General features: G+C 37.5%; 2 protein-coding genes across 2 annotated transcripts in view; both read right to left on the reverse strand.

Moving 5' to 3' along the window:
• Window positions 1-18,862, reverse strand: part of LOC134822801 (inositol oxygenase-like) — an 81,298-nt gene that overhangs the window by 22,437 nt on the left and 39,999 nt on the right. The window lies entirely within an intron of this gene.
• Window positions 4,565-9,588, reverse strand: LOC134822602 (uncharacterized). Its single transcript, XM_063833728.1, has 6 exons — window positions 9,442-9,588; window positions 9,184-9,308; window positions 6,921-7,094; window positions 6,311-6,428; window positions 5,847-5,977; window positions 4,565-5,436 (listed from the first exon to the last, which is right to left on the reverse strand). The coding sequence occupies exons 1-6, from the start codon at window positions 9,577-9,579 to the stop codon at window positions 5,340-5,342; spliced, it is 783 nt and encodes a 260-aa protein (XP_063689798.1). The 5' UTR covers window positions 9,580-9,588; the 3' UTR covers window positions 4,565-5,339.

Raw genomic sequence — 18,862 nt, forward strand, 5'->3', positions numbered from 1 at the left:
TCAGCAGGTACATTTAAGTTCAAAACATTCTAATTCAATGTTGAAGATGACAGGAATAAGAAATAGTTGTATGGAGGTTTTTAAGAAATTTGCGCAAAATACGCGCCAGCATGTTATACGAAATTAGGTAAAAAACCCAAAATCGCCATATTCAGGTGCCTTAAAAACCATGTTAAAATTGAGTTAGAGATCTGAAACTTTGCAGGGCGTCTAGACCTTGTCCAAATCGACTGTAAAAAAAATGTCATGTTTCAGGAGTATCGGGAAGTGGGTTTTCTGGAACCCCTGTTTTACAACAGATTGTCGTGAAGATATATATGTATGTATAGACGCTTTTTGCAGTCAATTGTAGCCTACATTTAAGTGTCCGTAGATTCAAAAGTATAAACGATACAGTCATTTCGAACCACAGGTTTTAAAGATAATTGTTTAAGCTTTAGTTTACATTGTATTGAAAAATAATTTAACGTCATCATCATCACTTGATGACGTCATCAAGTTAAGTGTTTTTAAAACTTGACTTTTGACAAAGTAACAACTTTTTAAATCGATTTTACACTATTAAGGAGTAATTTTATTCAAAATCTGAGGACATTTTTATCTTAAATAATTGTTCAAGCATTCCGAAAATCTACCGGAATAGTTTCCTACCTTGCTCCTTCATAAAGATATTTGCTATTGAAGTTAGTGCTTTTTTGAAGAATAATTTTATAAAAACACAAAAGTTGTGAATTAGTATTCTCTGGTGTTGGGCCATCCCTTGGGTTGTGGAGCTCAATTTTGCTTCTTAAAGGTGTAAATTGTGTTATAGGCTAGTTTTAAAGTTAAAAATCGAAAAGTTGCACACGTGGGGACACGCCCAAATTCATTTAAAATCGCTAAAATCGCTAAAAATTTTGATTTTCACGATTTTTATCAACTTTGGAGTCCCGCTGTGATCCAAGTTCTTTTTGAAATCTTCTGAAACTTTGCATGCTTATCAAACTATATATTAAATACCACTATGCAAAAATTTACGGTGATGCAATATTGTATGCGCACGCGACGTCCGCTCAAAGTTTGCACGTGCGAAAGGTGAGAAATTTGCTCATTCGTGATTTCGAATATATTCTGCTTTCCACGATATTTAAATGGCATTATATATGAATTTAATGCCAACTTGAATGAGTAAAAAGTGCCATATTCAGTCGGTTATCGACAGAAATACCTAACTAAACACAAGGAAACGTTTTCAAAGGCAGAATTTCGAAATCGTCGAAATTACCTCCTTGTTAATGAAGTTTCGACTAGCTGTGTAAATTATCCTGACATTATAATCAAAAAGAGATGATATTTGACCAAAACCCATAATCATGGGTAGAGTGTACCGCTGCCAGTGTCTCTCTTTTCCAAACAAAAGGAAATGATATTAATTTGAGGAACAGTCCGCTAATGCAAATTGATACCGAGAATGAAATCGGTCGCTCGCTTTTTCCATTCGATCACGGCTTACGAATTGTAATAAAGCTTATTGATTTGAAAAAGCGAGCGACCGATTTCATTCTCGGTATCAATTTGCATTAGCGGACTGTTCCTCAAATTAATATCATTTCCTTTTGTTTGGAAAAGAGAGACACTGGCAGCGGTACACTCTACCCATGATTATGGGTTTTGGTCAAATACAAAATACAAAATATAACAATTTTAGTTAGCTGTTAATTATATTACTTGGCCGGGGACCTCAGGCTTAGTTGTTTTACAAACAGCTATTGCAAAGATAATACGAAAATAGGTTTAGGTTTATAACCTACCAAGACGCGCGCCGAGTGGGACTCGTCGACGTACGGTCTTGAAACAAATATTTTACGAGTATCACCCGTTAAGAAAATAGCGGCTGATAAACATAAAAAGTCATGTAAACTACCTAGTATATACAGTATAGGCTACTCGGCCGATAGAAATACAAAATAAAATATAAAGGGCCATCTACTAAGGACGTCCGTCAAAATCGCAGATTTTCAGATCACCCCCCTCCCCATGTCCGGGTGTGTCCGAATTTTCGAAACCACCCGGCCCCCTCCCTATTTCATATTTGCCGGACGTCCTAAGTAAATGCATGGTTGACGGATGTTACTTGTCTAAATTTCTTCGAAGTAGTGCGCGCCGCTTTCTTCTCGAAATATTATGGCCCGATGGCAAGTGCTACCAGCTACGAAGTAGCGCGCGCCGGGCCAGATTATTAACAATGGTCAAAATGTTGCTCTAACCAGAGCCCTCTCGCTTGCAGTGAAACAAGCGCGTCATGCACGCAGTAGTACGCGTATACAATTACACATGGCTATGTGTAGTCAAAATGCATGGCCCCTAATAGTAAAGTAATACTTCGGTTAAATCGGTTTTTGACGCACTTGATACCGTGGTGTCTGCTGCTGCTGGCTACACAGTTACTTATAGTTATATGTTATATATCAAGATGTTTTTTATTGAAAATAAATCGGAGGGTCACGATTTAACTTTTTCAGATATGGTAGGAATATAATACAAAAAAGGACATAAGCCCCGGCTATATCATAATAAATGTGTGATACATGAAGCTGCACTGGATACTGGATAGCATGATTCAGTATTGAGTATATTAGTGCATCGCGCTACAACCTTTTTGCTGATAACTTGTTAGTCATTGTGAAGTGTATTTAACAATTAACCCTATTCACTATTTCATTTTCATGCATGTGGGGTGACTCGGAATCTGCCAAGCGTGCTAAATCGCTTTACACTTTCTAAAAGGGCCCCCGGCCGGCCGACAGTTGAAACCAACTTGAGCTTGTTATATCGATGCATTTTCGAACGCTGATCCCGAATCAACCCAATGACATTGACACATGGTTAAAATGCTCCCCTGGCGAGATATCGGCGAAACACTGTCTCGATCGCATGATATGATTGTATAAGGAAGTTGGTCTAAATTTCTAGTTAGGGTTAGGGTTGTATAATTGTAGTTCATAGTTGTCATACGTTGTATGACCCGCCACGCACGAGTGCGCGGCTCCCCCTGTATCATAGAAACTCTAATATAGTGAAACGACAAAGGGTGTCACGACGTGATACAAATGAGCCTGCCCACTTCTTACTGGGCGGCGCTCAGCCTGTCATTCCGCCGAATCTTTATGAACATAATAGCCTGGGGTCCCCAGGTAAGCCCACTTCTTGTCAAATTAGATTTTGAATTACGACCCAATCATGAAGTAAAAAGTATGAGCTGTATTTTAACGGCGAAATACAGCTAATTTTAGTTCATTAAAGTCGTAGGTTTGGAGGATCAATTCGGCTACTTTTGATTCTTTAAAGTCTTAAGTTTGAACCAAAATACCATACCCTAGTATAGGGTTAAGCTAGGTAGTGCGCCATCGACAGTGAGCCGCGCGTGCCGACTGTAGGATGGTTTTTCTAGCGCTAATTTCGGCCAGCACAAAATTCTTGAAACAAATGCGTATTGAGTAACCTTGATCCCTTGATCCAATTTTAACAAAAATTGGTTAGCTTACTTTTACTTATAGACTTACAAGGATCAAACTGTCCGAAAAATTTAGAGCATGATATCCAACTATCAAACATTATGTTATTGTTACACTTACAGCTGAAATTAAAGAACCGTATTTTGCCCCATGGCCCATTTTCATCACTAAAGCTATATTAAATTGATCATTGATCAACTCCGATATCCACCTAATTTTTCGGACAGTTGTGAAAGCCCTATTGGAAGGTCGTCACAAATTTTCAAAATGATCTCATTCAAGGAACCGAAAATATGACAGAATAATACGACCAAAATCAACGAATTTCGTCAAATTATCGGATGATGATTAATCACTCTACACTCGACTGTCACGTGACTTTTTAAACACGTTCTCTTGGTGGCCCTGAATGACTATTCGAAATCATAGCCATCTAATCTGATCCCAACCCTCACTGGAACCCTGCCTAACCCAATCTCTAATATGTAATAAGCATTTTAACCCTATGTCATGGGGGTGATTCGGAATCAGCGTCCGAAAATACATCGATTGAAGTTGTTCTCAACTGTCGGCGACAGTTAGAAAAATTTCGAAGATCGACTGTAGAGCACGCTCGCAAATTATCAGCGTTAGCTGATATCATTCATATAATGAACAAATATAATGAGTCATGACAACACACAAATTAGTATGATGAGGTTCAAAGCAAAAAATAGTTATAATAGGAACCATGATGAGACTGGTTTGAAATGCATTGCATGATGATTGAACTGATTGCAGGTTGATCTTGCCTGCTTACCTGGAGACCCCAGGCTATCAGTAACATGTTCATAAACATATACAATATAGAGATTCGGCGCGGCGGAATGAAAGGCTGAGCGCCGCCTAGTAAGGTTGAGCGGTGTGTTGTTTGGATATTTCACGTGACTGGTAATATAACTAAACATTACCATTCAACACGTGGCCAAGTCACGACCTATTGTAAAATAATGACACCTAATATCCAACCAATGAGAAAGTTGGAACTGCCTAGCTGAGCTGACATGACGATAAAGAATACTATTGTTTTTGTGAATATTTGCATTTCAAAGAGTTTGGGAATGATTGTATAATATTAATGTCTTGATATGCAGTATTATTATTAAAGATCCTGATTTTACCAATCATAAGGCTTAATACCACCTCGTGTTCCTGCTCTGACCAATCACAAAACAGCACTCGAGTCTGGGTGCGAGAAAAGCTTGAGCTCAGCGCCTTGATCGTGACTCGGCTGTTTGTATTAAGTACTGGTAACATCAAAAAACAATAATTTGTCAAGGGGTTTACAACTCGTTTTATTATCTCCTTAACACTAACATTTAACAGTAACTGTTGATCATTTATCATTCATACAGCATTAAGATGCTTGTCTCTGTATGTAGATCCTGTTGCAGGGAGTTTTCAGTTCTAAATTTGTAGCTAGAAACTAAACAAATGTTTAGTTTAACTGCGGTGCGATAAAAGAAAATCACAGTTAAATATTATTAAAATTTCGATAAAAACGTTTTAAAACCTGTTACTTGCTTTTAAAATTTAGCCGTTATCAATCGTGAATGTTTACAAATTTTGTGACTGAAACATTTCAAGATATTTGTAGATATCGCTTTGATCTCATTATTCTCAAAATATAACTAGTACAAATAAAAAAAAGGTAATGATAAATTCAAATAATGTAACTTAACGTAAAAACTAAAAACAGTAATGTGATCAAAGGTGAGTGGTTCATATGCGAGTAAATTATCACGCAGTTGCAAAAATATATTTATCCTTAAGTGGAATGATTGAATTTGACCCAAGCATATGTAGTCACTTTGATTTGGCTCGTAGATCTGCAGATATGCGCAAGTAACTACATTCCCTTATGTCACAAAGCTGAACTTTATTCTGCATTGCTTCAAGGTACCTGATGTAGGAAGGTAGGTTAATGAGGTTATAATGAGGTTATAATGAGGTTACTGGGAGGTTCTCCTCTTGGAGCTGGGATCACTTACAACAGAGATATTTTGAGTATACTTGTGCAATATCGGCGCGAAGTTTGATGAACTGGTGTGATCACTGATCAGTACCTACCGGACCGGTCCATGATGTGATTTCATGGAAAAATCGGTCAATTCGATAAATGTTGATGAGGGCAGAGCCAGAAGAAAAGAAATATGGTGAAATTGTTCAACAATCGATTAAATGATGAGGTGTTTATTATTTTTCGTCTTCTCAATCAATCTCCTTTTTCAGAATGAACGTAATCGGTCGACTATCAACCGAAATAATATCCCTAGTAGTGGAATGAAAACATCAAATCCTAGTTAGTGAAACCTGTCTTTAGCTCGGGGCATGGGTTTGGTCGCAAGACACGCGGGTAGCATGAACCGGCTGATGTGATCCTGGGACTGAGTCGTCCTTCTCCCTGATCTTCTAGCTAGTCCAAGCAAGGAGGTGGTAGAAGCCTGAAGAGGGGGTCTTTTAGATATGTTATTACAATGGTCCAAGTGTGCATGACTCTAAAGTCTTGCCCTTATCTGAGACTGAACTAGAGCTTAGAGTTGGATGAAAAGTTTCTGAACGTTTCTGAACTTCTTAAAACCACTGATAAGATTGACTGATTGAGATAATCGAAATTAAAAACTATTCATATTGCTTCCTTTATTCATTATTGCTATCACATTTACGACTTATCTGCAATAAACAATTTTTAATTTAATAAAATCTCAGCATTGAATTAATGAATGTGTCAGTGTGTCCATGTTGAGACTGTAAATCAGGGGGAAAACTAACAATACCTCATTTGAGAGAAGACCAAATGGGTTTCTTCTTTCGTTTGACGGGGCTGGTTCCATTTCATTTTCACATCTAGGTAGTGTGATCTTTATCTTCTTCCAGGAATTCGTAATTTTAGAACTATAATAGAGAACGAGAATTAGAATTGTGGTTTTTACTGCTTTATTCATTATTTATACTTATAGGCATATAGCTGTACTGCTCAAAATGCGACTATTTTTGATATTGATTGTAGCTTAGTTACTTCAGGCCATTTAAACGTTTCAGTCGAAATTTAGACAATTTAAAACTATCTGTTGCCATGAACGCCCGACTGCTAGAATAAATTTTAACTTTTCATTAAAATATGTAAAATTCCCATGTATTCAATAGCACATTGTCCATTTCTTACGTACTAATGAACATGAACAAGTATAAAAGACCATTCATACCACAAAAAGTCTCGAACATGCTGAAGTTCAAACACAACTTCATGACACATTAACCAAGTTCTCTAAGTTAACCACTCGAAACTATAACAAAAACTACAAAGAAATATACATTGACAAGTACTCAATCCTAGATGATAGGATATTCGCATAAATTAAATAATTCTAACGAATTATCACGTACTTCATCCGGAGTGGGTTTGATTTAGCACCGGCTGAGTGAATCTGGTGTTTTGGTTGAGAAGAAGATGAAGGCTTTGATTTAGGATTGAGTTTTGCGGGGGCAGTTCTTGGCGGGAGTTTGTGTCTTGGTATGCCTTGTACCGGTGGTAGCGTCATTTCACTGTCGTACACTGAGCTAAAAGAGGGGAGGTACTGGTGGTACCGCGACAATTGACCCCCCGACAATTGACCTCTATGTAATTACACTTGGGTCGATTGTCGCGAAATTTACGGCTGAGTACGACAATTGACCCCCCGACAATTGACCCCCCATGTAATTACACTAGGGTCAATTGATCGGGTTAGGGTCATGAGGGTCCTGGATCAGGATCCTGGGTCAGGGTCTTGGGTCAGGGTTAGGGTTAGGGTTAAGGTTAAGGTCCTGGATCAGGGTTAGAGTTAGGGTTAGGGTTAGGGTTAGGGTTAGGGTTAGGGTTAGGGTTAGGGTTAGGGTTAGGGTTAGGGTTAGGGTTAGGGTTAGGGTTAGGGTTAGGGTTAGGGTTAGGGTTAGGGTTAGGGTTAGGGTTAGGGTTAGGGTTAGGGTTAGGGGTAGGGTTAGGGTTCGTTAGGGTTAGGGTTAATGTCCTGGGTCAGGGTCAGGGTCAGGGTCAGGGTCAGGGTCAGGGTCAGGGTCAGGGTCAGGGTCAGTTTCAGGGTCAGGGTCAGGGTCAGGGTCAGGGTCAGGGTCAGGGTCAGGGTCAGGGTCAGGGTCAGGGTCAGGGTCAGGGTCAGGGTCAGGGTCAGGGTCAGGGTCAGGGTCAGGGTCAGGGTCAGGGTCAGGGTCAGGGTCAGGGTCAGGGTCAGGGTCAGGGTCAGGGTCAGGGTCAGGGTCAGGGTCAGGGTCAGGGTCAGGGTCAGGGTCAGGGTCAGGGTCAGGGTCAGGGTCAGGGTCAGGGTCAGGGTCAGGGTCAGGGTCAGGGTCAAGGTCAGGGTCAGGGTCCTGGGTCTTGACTCCTGTCGGGGGTCAATTGTCGGGGGGTTAATTGTCGGGGGGTCAATTGTCGGGGGGTCAATTGTCGGGGGGTCAATTGTCGGGGGGTCAATTGTCGGGGGGTCAATTGTCGCCCACCCGGTACTGGTAGAGATACTTTATAATCAGGAATACAATTATATTGTCAGCTAAAGCTACAATTTTTGTTGAAGAAAATAGGCGAATTCTTAAGACGGTACATGTCACTGCAGAAGTCTGAAAAACTCAGTTTAGGTCTAGCCAGTAGCCAAGTATGATCAAAGTTGCTAAAACTACTGAATTGTTTCCAATCTTTCCATGCAAGATAGCATATTCATTAGAATACGGTGTCATTCCCTCGGGTAAATATGTGAAACAGGGGACGTGTCCCGGCCTGCCTTAAACCGCATATTGCCAGTCCGGTATTGACGTTATTAGCCATATATGTAAACTGTCTCGTTACTTCTTCCAGTCTCGGCACTCATTTTGGTGGTGCCATTGCGGTGACTATGGCAGCTGCTCAAAATGTGTTGAGGTAGCAGCAGAGCTTATAGTAAAGATCGTGGTTGAGATCGTGGTTGAGATCGTGGTTGAGATCGTGGTTGAGGTAGTGGTTGAGGTTTCAGCTGAACTTATGGTTGAGGTAGACGATGTGGTAGTGGATGAACTCGGGGAGGGTCACACACAATAAATAAGTATTTCTTGTAATTGCTTTATATCTGTTTATACCTTGGGGATCTCTTTGAAGATGTAACTAACATCCAGGTGCGAGTAATCTTACTATATATAAAGCGAGACGATATATATATATGGATCCGTACCATTTTACTGACACCACGGCATCAACTTTAACGCGAATTTCCGCAAAAACCGTAAAAGATATACAACTGAAATTTTTTTCACTGGGCCAAATGCTTTAATGGCCTCCAAATCAGCATGAAAAAAAATTGGCCAAGAAATAGGAGTTTTAGAGCCCAAAATTTTGACCCCCAAGTGGTGTCAAAAACGCGAATTAAATAGGTGATAATTATTTTAGTCTCTTGAGTCTTGACACCATTTTAGGGTAATACGGGTTCCTGCTAGTAGGTTTAAAGAATGAAGACGATTGAGTCATCTAGTACTAGTAGGTCGGATGACGGATATAGGTTAGTCAAATTGGGTAGGTCTCGTGTTTTATAAATTCATGATATAACAATGTGGAATGAAAAGAATTTATGAGTTTTATTAATTCATTATCAGAAATCAGCGTTTTGTATGAAAAGTGATTCAAACCCACCTGAAACTGAATCGCTCCAGGATCCTCTCAAAGCTCCGCTTCAGTACAGCATCTCGTCTGTGTGACACGTGTTGTATCCTTCTTAGCAGAGTTAGAGACTCCTGGAACTCAAACTCATGTTGCAGCTGGAGGAGTTGTCAGTGTAATGAATAGAAGTTTCACTTACATACCGAACTTTATTTGAACGCTGGATGCCAATTCCAGGATATGACTACTTAAACTTTAAAGAAAATTATATTTGTGGTATAAAGTACAAACCATTTCAAGTTTGAACACCTCCTCGATACACTTAGTTTCCCTGCTTAGCTCGTTCTCACATATTTTCTTTATTTGGTTCAGATGCTTCCCAAACTGCCGGTCTGCTTGCTGGATTCTGGCAGTTTTTCCAAAAGGCATTCTATCTGCTGATCTTTATTGGAAATCATCGTTAAAAATTTGATTCGGAACACAGCATCATAACAATGTCCATAATTAATTTAGGTTAAGTCAGAAGAGCTAGTTAAGAAGCATAATGTTTACTCAAATCTTGCACAAATCAATGCATATATAGTGCAGACGCCAATTATAGTGATAAATATTAGGTCAACTGCATGTTACCAGGTTCAATACTGCCACAATTAACTTAAAGCTATTAGCAAAAAAAATGCAAAATGTTGTTTCTGACTAGTACATGAGTAACAATGCAGTTTAACTTAAAGTTAACTTAAAGTTATATTTATTATAGGAAACAACTTTTGATAAAATGATTGAACAAATTCCATCTGCTCAATCGAATAATTTTATTTATTTTTATTAAATGCTCGGCTCACACATAGGCAAAATGCTAAAATTTAAAGTAAAACTACTTTAAAAAGCAGAAATTAAGCAAAAAAGGCTACCGAGCTACTGCAAACGACAATCTGCAACTCTTATTTAACATAGTTATACTTCTCCGCCGGATTTTGGCGTGCAAATTAGAAAATATTTTCAAAGGAATAGACCTGCATGCCGCAAGTAGTTGCGTCTTGCATTTGACGGTAATTACGAGCCCTTGAAGGGCTTGAAGCAGCAATCATGTGATTCATTGTTCAGCGGTGTTGTCAAACGACATGATATGCACGATTATTGTGAAGATGTAATGAAGGGCTAAACAAGTACACTGCTACTAGTATTATAGCGGCAACCAGAAATCTGTAACCAAGCAAGCATGGTCAAAGCAGTGCCAACAAACGGATCTTCTTCAAAGCTTGAATATTGATGTCTGATGATAAGCACTATTATCATTAAAACACATTCAGTGTTGACCATATCATCACTTTCCTAACTTACTGTTCATCATTGTCTTAGGCCACAATTGTACTTATAACAATATAAGCGATAACAAAACTCGAATGCTCTCAGGTAAGGACCCCAATTCTTCAGCGCGACAAATGAAACACAATTTATCAAAAGTTTTTATTGAGTTTTTAATTTGAGGACCTGCTCGGCAGCTGCCTGCTCGCAGTACATATCCATATCTCTTTATTCTAAACTCTCCAGATTCTAAAGTCTCTACCTCCATTATCGTTAGTTCTGATTAAGCATCCAGGCAGATAACTGATAAGTATAGGTTGCCTTGAAGACGCACTGGTACAACCAAGAAATTAATGTTGGATTTCTCACAATGATCAGTAATGTAAGAGAACAATATATGACAATCTGACCAACAAATTCCAGCACCTCAATCGTGTCATATGCCATTAATGGTTGACTGACTGATAGGTTGCTGGTGAGAAATTTAGGAAAAACTGTAAAATTTCGGCCATGGAAATTTCATCTTCAAAAACTGAAAATGGGACAGAGATTGGGACAATATGATTTTGCAAATTTGTTCGGGATTTTGACTCCCAGTACCTCAATTTGGTTTCATACCATCATCAATTAACTGTCTAATTGGTTTCTGGGCAAAAATTTCTTCCAATCTGTCAAATTTGTGTTCAGAAAATTTCATATTTGAAAATGGGACAGGATTTTGAAAATACAACTTTTCGTTTTGTTAAGCTTTCTACTGTGGGCTTCCTCCGCCCGAAATCAAACTTCCAGCACCTCAATCATGTCATTTGGCATCTATAGTTGACTTACTAATTAGTTGTGGGTGAAAAAATCAGTCAAAACTATAAAATTTCGGTCCTGAAAATTTCATCTTCAAAAACTGAAAATGGGACAGAGATTGGGACAATATGATTTTGCAATTTTGTTCGGGATTTTGACTCCCAGTACCTCAATTTGGTTTCATACCATCATCAATTAACTGTCTAATTGGTTTCTGGGCAAAAATTTCTTCCAATCTGTCAAATTTGTGTTCAGAAAATTTCATATTTGAAAATGGGACAGGATTTTGAAAATACAACTTTTCGTTTTGTTAAGCTTTCTACTGTGGGCTTCCTCCGACCGAAATCAAACTTCCAGCACCTCAATCGTGTCATTTGGCATCTATAGTTGACTTACTAATTGGTTGTGGGTGAAAAAATCAGTCAAAACTGTAAAATTTCGGTCCTGGAAATTTCATCTTCAAAAACTGAAAATGGGACAGAGATTGGGACAATATGATTTTGCAATTTTGTTCGGGATTTTGACTCCCAGTACCTCAATTTGGTTTCATACCATCATCAATTAACTGTCTTATTGGTTTCTGGGCAAAAATTTCTTCCAATCTGTCAAATTTGTGTTCAGAAAATTTCATATTTGAAAATGGGACAGGATTTTGAAAATACAACTTTTCGTTTTGTTAAGCTTTCTACTGTGGGCTTCCTCCGACCGAAATCAAACTTCCAGCACCTCAATCATGTCATTTGGCATCTATAGTTGACTTACTACTTGGTTGTGGGTGAAAAAATCAGTCAAAACTGTAAAATTTCGGTCCTGAAAATTTCATCTTCAAAAACTGAAAATGGGACAGAGATTGGGACAATATGATTTTGCAATTTTGTTCGGGATTTTGACTCCCAGTACCTCAATTTGGTTTCATACCATCATCAATTAACTGTCTAATTGGTTTCTGGGCAAAAATTTCTTCCAATCTGTAAATTTGTGTTCAAAAAATTTCATATTTGAAAATAGGACAGGATTTTGAAAGTACAACTTTTCGTTTTGTTAAGCTTTCTACTGTGGGCTTCCTCCGACCGAAATCAAACTTCCAGCACCTCAATCGTGTCATTTGGCATCTATAGTTGACTTACTAATTGGTTGTGGGTGAAAAAATCAGTCAAAACTGTAAAATTTCGGTCCTGGAAATATCATCTTCAAAAACTGAAAATGGGACAGAGATTGGGACAATATGATTTTGCAATTTTGTTCGGGATTTTGACTCCCAGTACCTCAATTTGGTTTCATACCATCATCAATTAACTGTCTAATTGGTTTCTGGGCAAAAATTTCTTCCAATCTGTCAAATTTGTGTTCAGAAAATTTCATATTTGAAAATGGGACAGGATTTTGAAAATACAACTTTTCGTTTTGTTAAGCTTTCTACTGTGGGCTTCCTCCGACCGAAATCAAACTTCCAGCACCTCAATCGTGTCATTTGGCATCTATAGTTGACTTATTAATTGGTTGTGGGTGAAAAAATCAGTCAAAACTGTAAAATTTCGGTCCTGGAAATTTCATCTTCAAAAACTGAAAATGGGACAGAGATTGGGACAATATGATTTTGCAATTTTGTTCGGGATTTTGACTCCCAGTACCTCAATTTGGTTTCATACCATCATCAATTAACTGTCTAATTGGTTTCTGGGCAAAAATTTCTTCCAATCTGTCAAATTTGTGTTCAGAAAATTTCATATTTGAAAATGGGACAGGATTTTGAAAATACAACTTTTCGTTTTGTTAAGCTTTCTACTGTGGGCTTCCTCCGACCGAAATCAAACTTCCAGCACCTCAATCGTGTCATTTGGCATCTATAGTTGACTTACTTATTGGTTACGGGTGAAAAAATCAGTCAAAACTGTAAAATTTCGGTCCTGGAAATTTCATCTTCAAAAACTGAAAATGGGACAGAGATTGGGACAATATGATTTTGCAATTTTGTTCGGGATTTTGACTCCCAGTACCTCAATTTGGTTTCATACCATCATCAATTAACTGTCTAATTGGTTTCTGGGCAAAAATTTCTTCCAATCTGTCAAATTTGTGTTCAGAAAATTTCATATTTGAAAATGGGACAGGATTTTGAAAATACAACTTTTCGTTTTGTTAAGCTTTCTACTGTGGGCTTCCTCCGACCGAAATCAAACTTCCAGCACCTCAATCGTGTCATTTGGCATCTATAGTTGACTTACTAATTGGTTGTGGGTGAAAAAATCAGTCAAAACTGTAAAATTTCGGTCCTGGAAATTTCATCTTCAAAAACTGAAAATGGGACAGAGATTGGGACAATATGATTTTGCAATTTTGCTCGGGATTTTGACTCCCAGTACCTCAATTTGGTTTCATACCATCATCAATTAACTGTCTAATTGGTTTCTGGGCAAAAATTTCTTCCAATCTGTCAAATTTGTGTTTAAAATATTTCATATTTGAAAATGGGACAGGATTTTGAAAATACAACTTTTCGTTTTGTTAAGCTTTCTACTGTGGGCTTCCTCCGACCGAAATCAAACTTCCAGCACCTCAATCGTGTCATTTGGCATCTATAGTTGACTTACTAATTGGTTGTGGGTGAAAAAATCAGTCAAAACTGTAAAATTTCGGTCCTGGAAATTTCATCTTCAAAAACTGAAAATGGGACAGAGATTGGGACAATATGATTTTGCAATTTTGTTCGGGATTTTGACTCCCAGTACCTCAATTTGGTTTCATACCATCATCAATTAACTGTCTAATTGGTTTCTGGGCAAAAATTTCTTCCAATCTGTCAAATTTGTGTTCAGAAAATTTCATATTTGAAAATGGGACAGGATTTTGAAAATACAACTTTTCGTTTTGTTAAGCTTTCTACTGTGGGCTTCCTCCGACCGAAATCAAACTTCCAGCACCTCAATCGTGTCATTTGGCATCTATAGTTGACTTACTAATTGGTTGTGGGTGAAAAAATCAGTCAAAACTGTAAAATTTCGGTCCTGGAAATTTCATCTTCAAAAACTGAAAATGGGACAGAGATTGGGACAATATGATTTTGCAATTTTGTTCGGGATTTTGACTCCCAGTACCTCAATTTGGTTTCATACCATCATCAATTAACTGTCTAATTGGTTTCTGGGCAAAAATTTCTTCCAATCTGTCAAATTTGTGTTCAGAAAATTTCATATTTGAAAATGGGACAGGATTTTGAAAATACAACTTTTCGTTTTGTTAAGCTTTCTACTGTGGGTTTCCTCCGACCGAAATCAATTTCCAGCACCTCAATCGTGTCATTTGGCATCTATAGTTGACTTACTAATTGGTTGTGGGTGAAAAAATCAGTCAAAACTGTAAAATTTCGGTCCTGGAAATTTCATCTTCAAAAACTGAAAATGGGACAGAGATTGGGACAATATGATTTTGCAATTTTGTTCGGGATTTTGACTCCCAGTACCTCAATTTGGTTTCATACCATCATCAATTAACTGTCTAATTGGTTTCTGGGCAAAAATTTCTTCCAATCTGTCAAATTTGTGTTCAGAAAATTTCATATTTGAAAATGGGACAGGATTTTGAAAATACAACTTTTCGTTTTGTTAAGCTTTCTACTGTGGGCTTCCTCCGACCGAAATCAAACTTCCAGCACCTCAATCGTGTCATTTGGCATCTATAGTTGACTTACTAATTGGTTGTGGGTGAAAAAATCAGTCAAAACTGTAAAATTTCGGTCCTGGAAATTTCATCTTCAAAAACTGAAAATGGGACAGAGATTGGGACAATATGATTTTGCAATTTTGTTCGGGATTTTGACTCCCAGTACCTCAATTTGGTTTCATACCATCATCAATTAACTGTCTAATTGGTTTCTGGGCAAAAATTTCTTCCAATCTGTCAAATTTGTGTTCAGAAAATTTCATATTTGAAAATGGGACAGGATTTTGAAAATACAACTTTTCGTTTTGTTAAGCTTTCTACTGTGGGCTTCCTCCGACCGAAATCAAACTTCCAGCACCTCAATCGTGTCATTTGGCATCTATAGTTGACTTACTACTTGGTTGTGGGTGAAAAAATCAGTCAAAACTGTAAAATTTCGGTCCTGGAAATTTCATCTTCAAAAACTGAAAATGGGACAGAGATTGGGACAATATGATTTTGCAATTTTGTTCGGGATTTTGACTCCCAGTACCTCAATTTGGTTTCATACCATCATCAATTAACTGTCTAATTGGTTTCTGGGCAAAAATTTCTTCCAATCTGTCAAATTTGTGTTCAGAAAATTTCATATTTGAAAATGGGACAGGATTTTGAAAATACAACTTTTCGTTTTGTTAAGCTTTCTACTGTGGGATTCCTCCGACCGAAATCAAACTTCCAGTACCTCAATCGTGTCATTTGGCATCTATAGTTGACTTACTAATTGGTTGTGGGTGAAAAAATCAGTCAAAACTGTAAAATTTCGGTCCTGGAAATTTCATCTTCAAAAACTGAAAATGGGACAGAGATTGGGACAATATGATTTTGCAATTTTGTTCGGGATTTTGACTCCCAGTACCTCAATTTGGTTTCATACCATCATCAATTAACTGTCTAATTGGTTTCTGGGCAAAAATTTCTTCCAATCTGTCAAATTTGTGTTCAGAAAATTTCATATTTGAAAATGGGACAGGATTTTGAAAATACAACTTTTCGTTTTGTTAAGCTTTCTACTGTGGGCTTCCTCCGACCGAAATCAAACTTCCAGCACCTCAATCGTGTCATTTGGCATCTATAGTTGACTTACTAATTGGTTGTGGGTGAAAAAATCAGTCAAAACTGTAAAATTTCGGTCCTGGAAATTTCATCTTCAAAAACTGAAAATGGGACAGAGATTGGGACAATATGATTTTGCAATTTTGTTCGGGATTTTGACTCCCAGTACCTCAATTTGGTTTCATACCATCATCAATTAACTGTCTAATTGGTTTCTGGGCAAAAATTTCTTCCAATCTGTCAAATTTGTGTTCAGAAAATTTCATATTTGAAAATGGGACAGGATTTTGAAAATACAACTTTTCGTTTTGTTAAGCTTTCTACTGTGGGCTTCCTCCGACCGAAATCAAACTTCCAGCACCTCAATCGTGTCATTTGGCATCTATAGTTGACTTACTAATTGGTTGTGGGTGAAAAAATCAGTCAAAACTGTAAAATTTCGGTCCTGGAAATTTCATCTTCAAAAACTGAAAATGGGACAGAGATTGGGACAATATGATTTTGCAATTTTGTTCGGGATTTTGACTCCCAGTACCTCAATTTGGTTTCATACCATCATCAATTAACTGTCTAATTGGTTTCTGGGCAAAAATTTCTTCCAATCTGTCAAATTTGTGTTCAGAAAATTTCATATTTGAAAATGGGACAGGATTTTGAAAATACAACTTTTCGTTTTGTTAAGCTTTCTACTGTGGGTTTCCTCCGACCGAAATCAAACTTCCAGCACCTCAATCGTGTCATTTGGCATCTATAGTTGACTTACTACTTGGTTGTGGGTGAAAAAATCAGTCAAAACTGTAACATTTCGGTCCTGGAAATTTCATCTTCAAAAACTGAAAATGGGACAGAGATTGGGACAATATGATTTTGCAATTTTGTTCGGGATTTTGACTCCCAGTACCTCAATTTGGTTTCATACCATCATCAATTAACTCTAATTGGTTTCTGGGCAAAAATTTCTTCCAATCTGTCAAATTTGTGTTCAGAAAATTTCATATTTGAAAATGGGACAGGATTTTGAAAATACAACTTTTCGTTTTGTTAAGCTTTCTACTGTGGGCTTCCTCCGACCGAAATCAAACTTCCAGCACCTCAATCGTGTCATTTGGCATCTATAGTTGACTTACTACTTGGTTGTGGGTGAAAAAATCAGTCAAAACTGTAAAATTTCGGTCCTGGAAATTTCATCTTCAAAAACTGAAAATGGGACAGAGATTGGGACAATATGATTTTGCAATTTTGTTCGGGATTTTGACTCCCAGTACCTCAATTTGGTTTCATACCATCATCAATTAACTGTCTAATTGGTTTCTGGGCAAAAATTTCTTCCAATCTGTCAAATTTGTGTTCAGAAAATTTCATATTTGAAAATGGGACAGGATTTTGAAAATACAACTTTTCGTTTTGTTAAGCTTTCTACTGTGGGCTTCCTCCGACCGAAATCAAACTTCCAGTACCTCAATCGTGTCATTTGGCATCTATAGTTGACTTACTAATTGGTTGTGGGTGAAAAAATCAGTCAAAACTGTAACATTTCGGTCCTGGAAATTTCATCTTCAAAAAATGAAAATGGGACAGAGATTGGGACAATATGATTTTGCAATTTTGTTCGGGATTTTGACTCCCAGTACCTCAATTTGGTTTCATACCATCATCAATTAACTGTCTAATTGGTTTCTGGGCAAAAATTTCTTCCAATCTGTCAAATTTGTGTTCAGAAAATTTCATATTTGAAAATGGGACAGGATTTTGAAAATACAACTTTTCGTTTTGTTAAGCTTTCTACTGTGGGTTTCCTCCGACCGAAATCAATTTTCCAGCACCTCAATCGTGTCATTTGGCATCTATAGTTGACTTACTTATTGGTTGTGGGTGAAAAAATCAGTCAAAACTGTAAAATTTCGGTCCAGGAAATTTCATCTTCAAAAACTGAAAATGGGACAGAGAATGGGACAATAAGATTTTGCAATTTTGTTCGGGATTTTGACTCCCAGTACCTCAATTTGGTTTCATACCATCATCAATTAACTGTCTAATTGGTTTCTGGGCAAAAATTTCTTCCAATCTGTCAAAATTGTGTTCAGAAAATTTCATATTTGAAAATGGGACAGGATTTTGAAAATACAACTTTTCGTTTTGTTAAGCTTTCTACTGTGGGCTTCCTCCGACCGAAATCAAACTTCCAGCACCTCAATCGTGTCATTTGGCATCTATAGTTGACTTACTAATTGGTTGTGGGTGAAAAAATCAGTCAAAACTGTAAAATTTCGGTCCTGGAAATTTCATCTTCAAAAACTGAAAATGGGACAGAGAATGGGACAATAAGATTTTGCAATTTTGTTCGGGATTTTGACTCCCAGTACCTCAATTTGGTTTCATACCATCATCAATTAACTGTCTAATTGGTTTCTGGGCAAAAATTTCTTCCAATCTGTCAAAATTGTGTTCAGAAAATTTCATATTTGAAAATGGGACAGGATTTTGAAAATACAACTTTTCGTTTTGTTAAGCTTTCTACTGTGGGCTTCCTCCGACCGAAATCAAACTTCCAGCACCTCAATCGTGTCATTTGGCATCTATAGTTGACTTACTAATTGGTTGTGGGTGAAAAAATCAGTCAAAACTGTAAAATTTCGGTCCTGGAAATTTCATCTTCAAAAACTGAAAATGGGACAGAGATTGGGACAATATGATTTTGCAATTTTGTTCGGGATTTTGACTCCCAGTACCTCAATTTGGTTTCATACCATCATAAATTAGATGTCTAATTGGTTTCTGGGCAAAAATTTCTTCCAATCTGTCAAAATTGTGTTCAGAAAATTTCATATTTGAAAATGGGACAGGATTTTGAAAA

This window comes from Bolinopsis microptera, chromosome 11 (genome assembly GCF_026151205.1).
Source record: "Bolinopsis microptera isolate Bmic1 chromosome 11, MBARI_Bmic_1.0, whole genome shotgun sequence".
NCBI classification, from domain to species: Eukaryota; Metazoa; Ctenophora; class Tentaculata; order Lobata; family Bolinopsidae; genus Bolinopsis; species Bolinopsis microptera.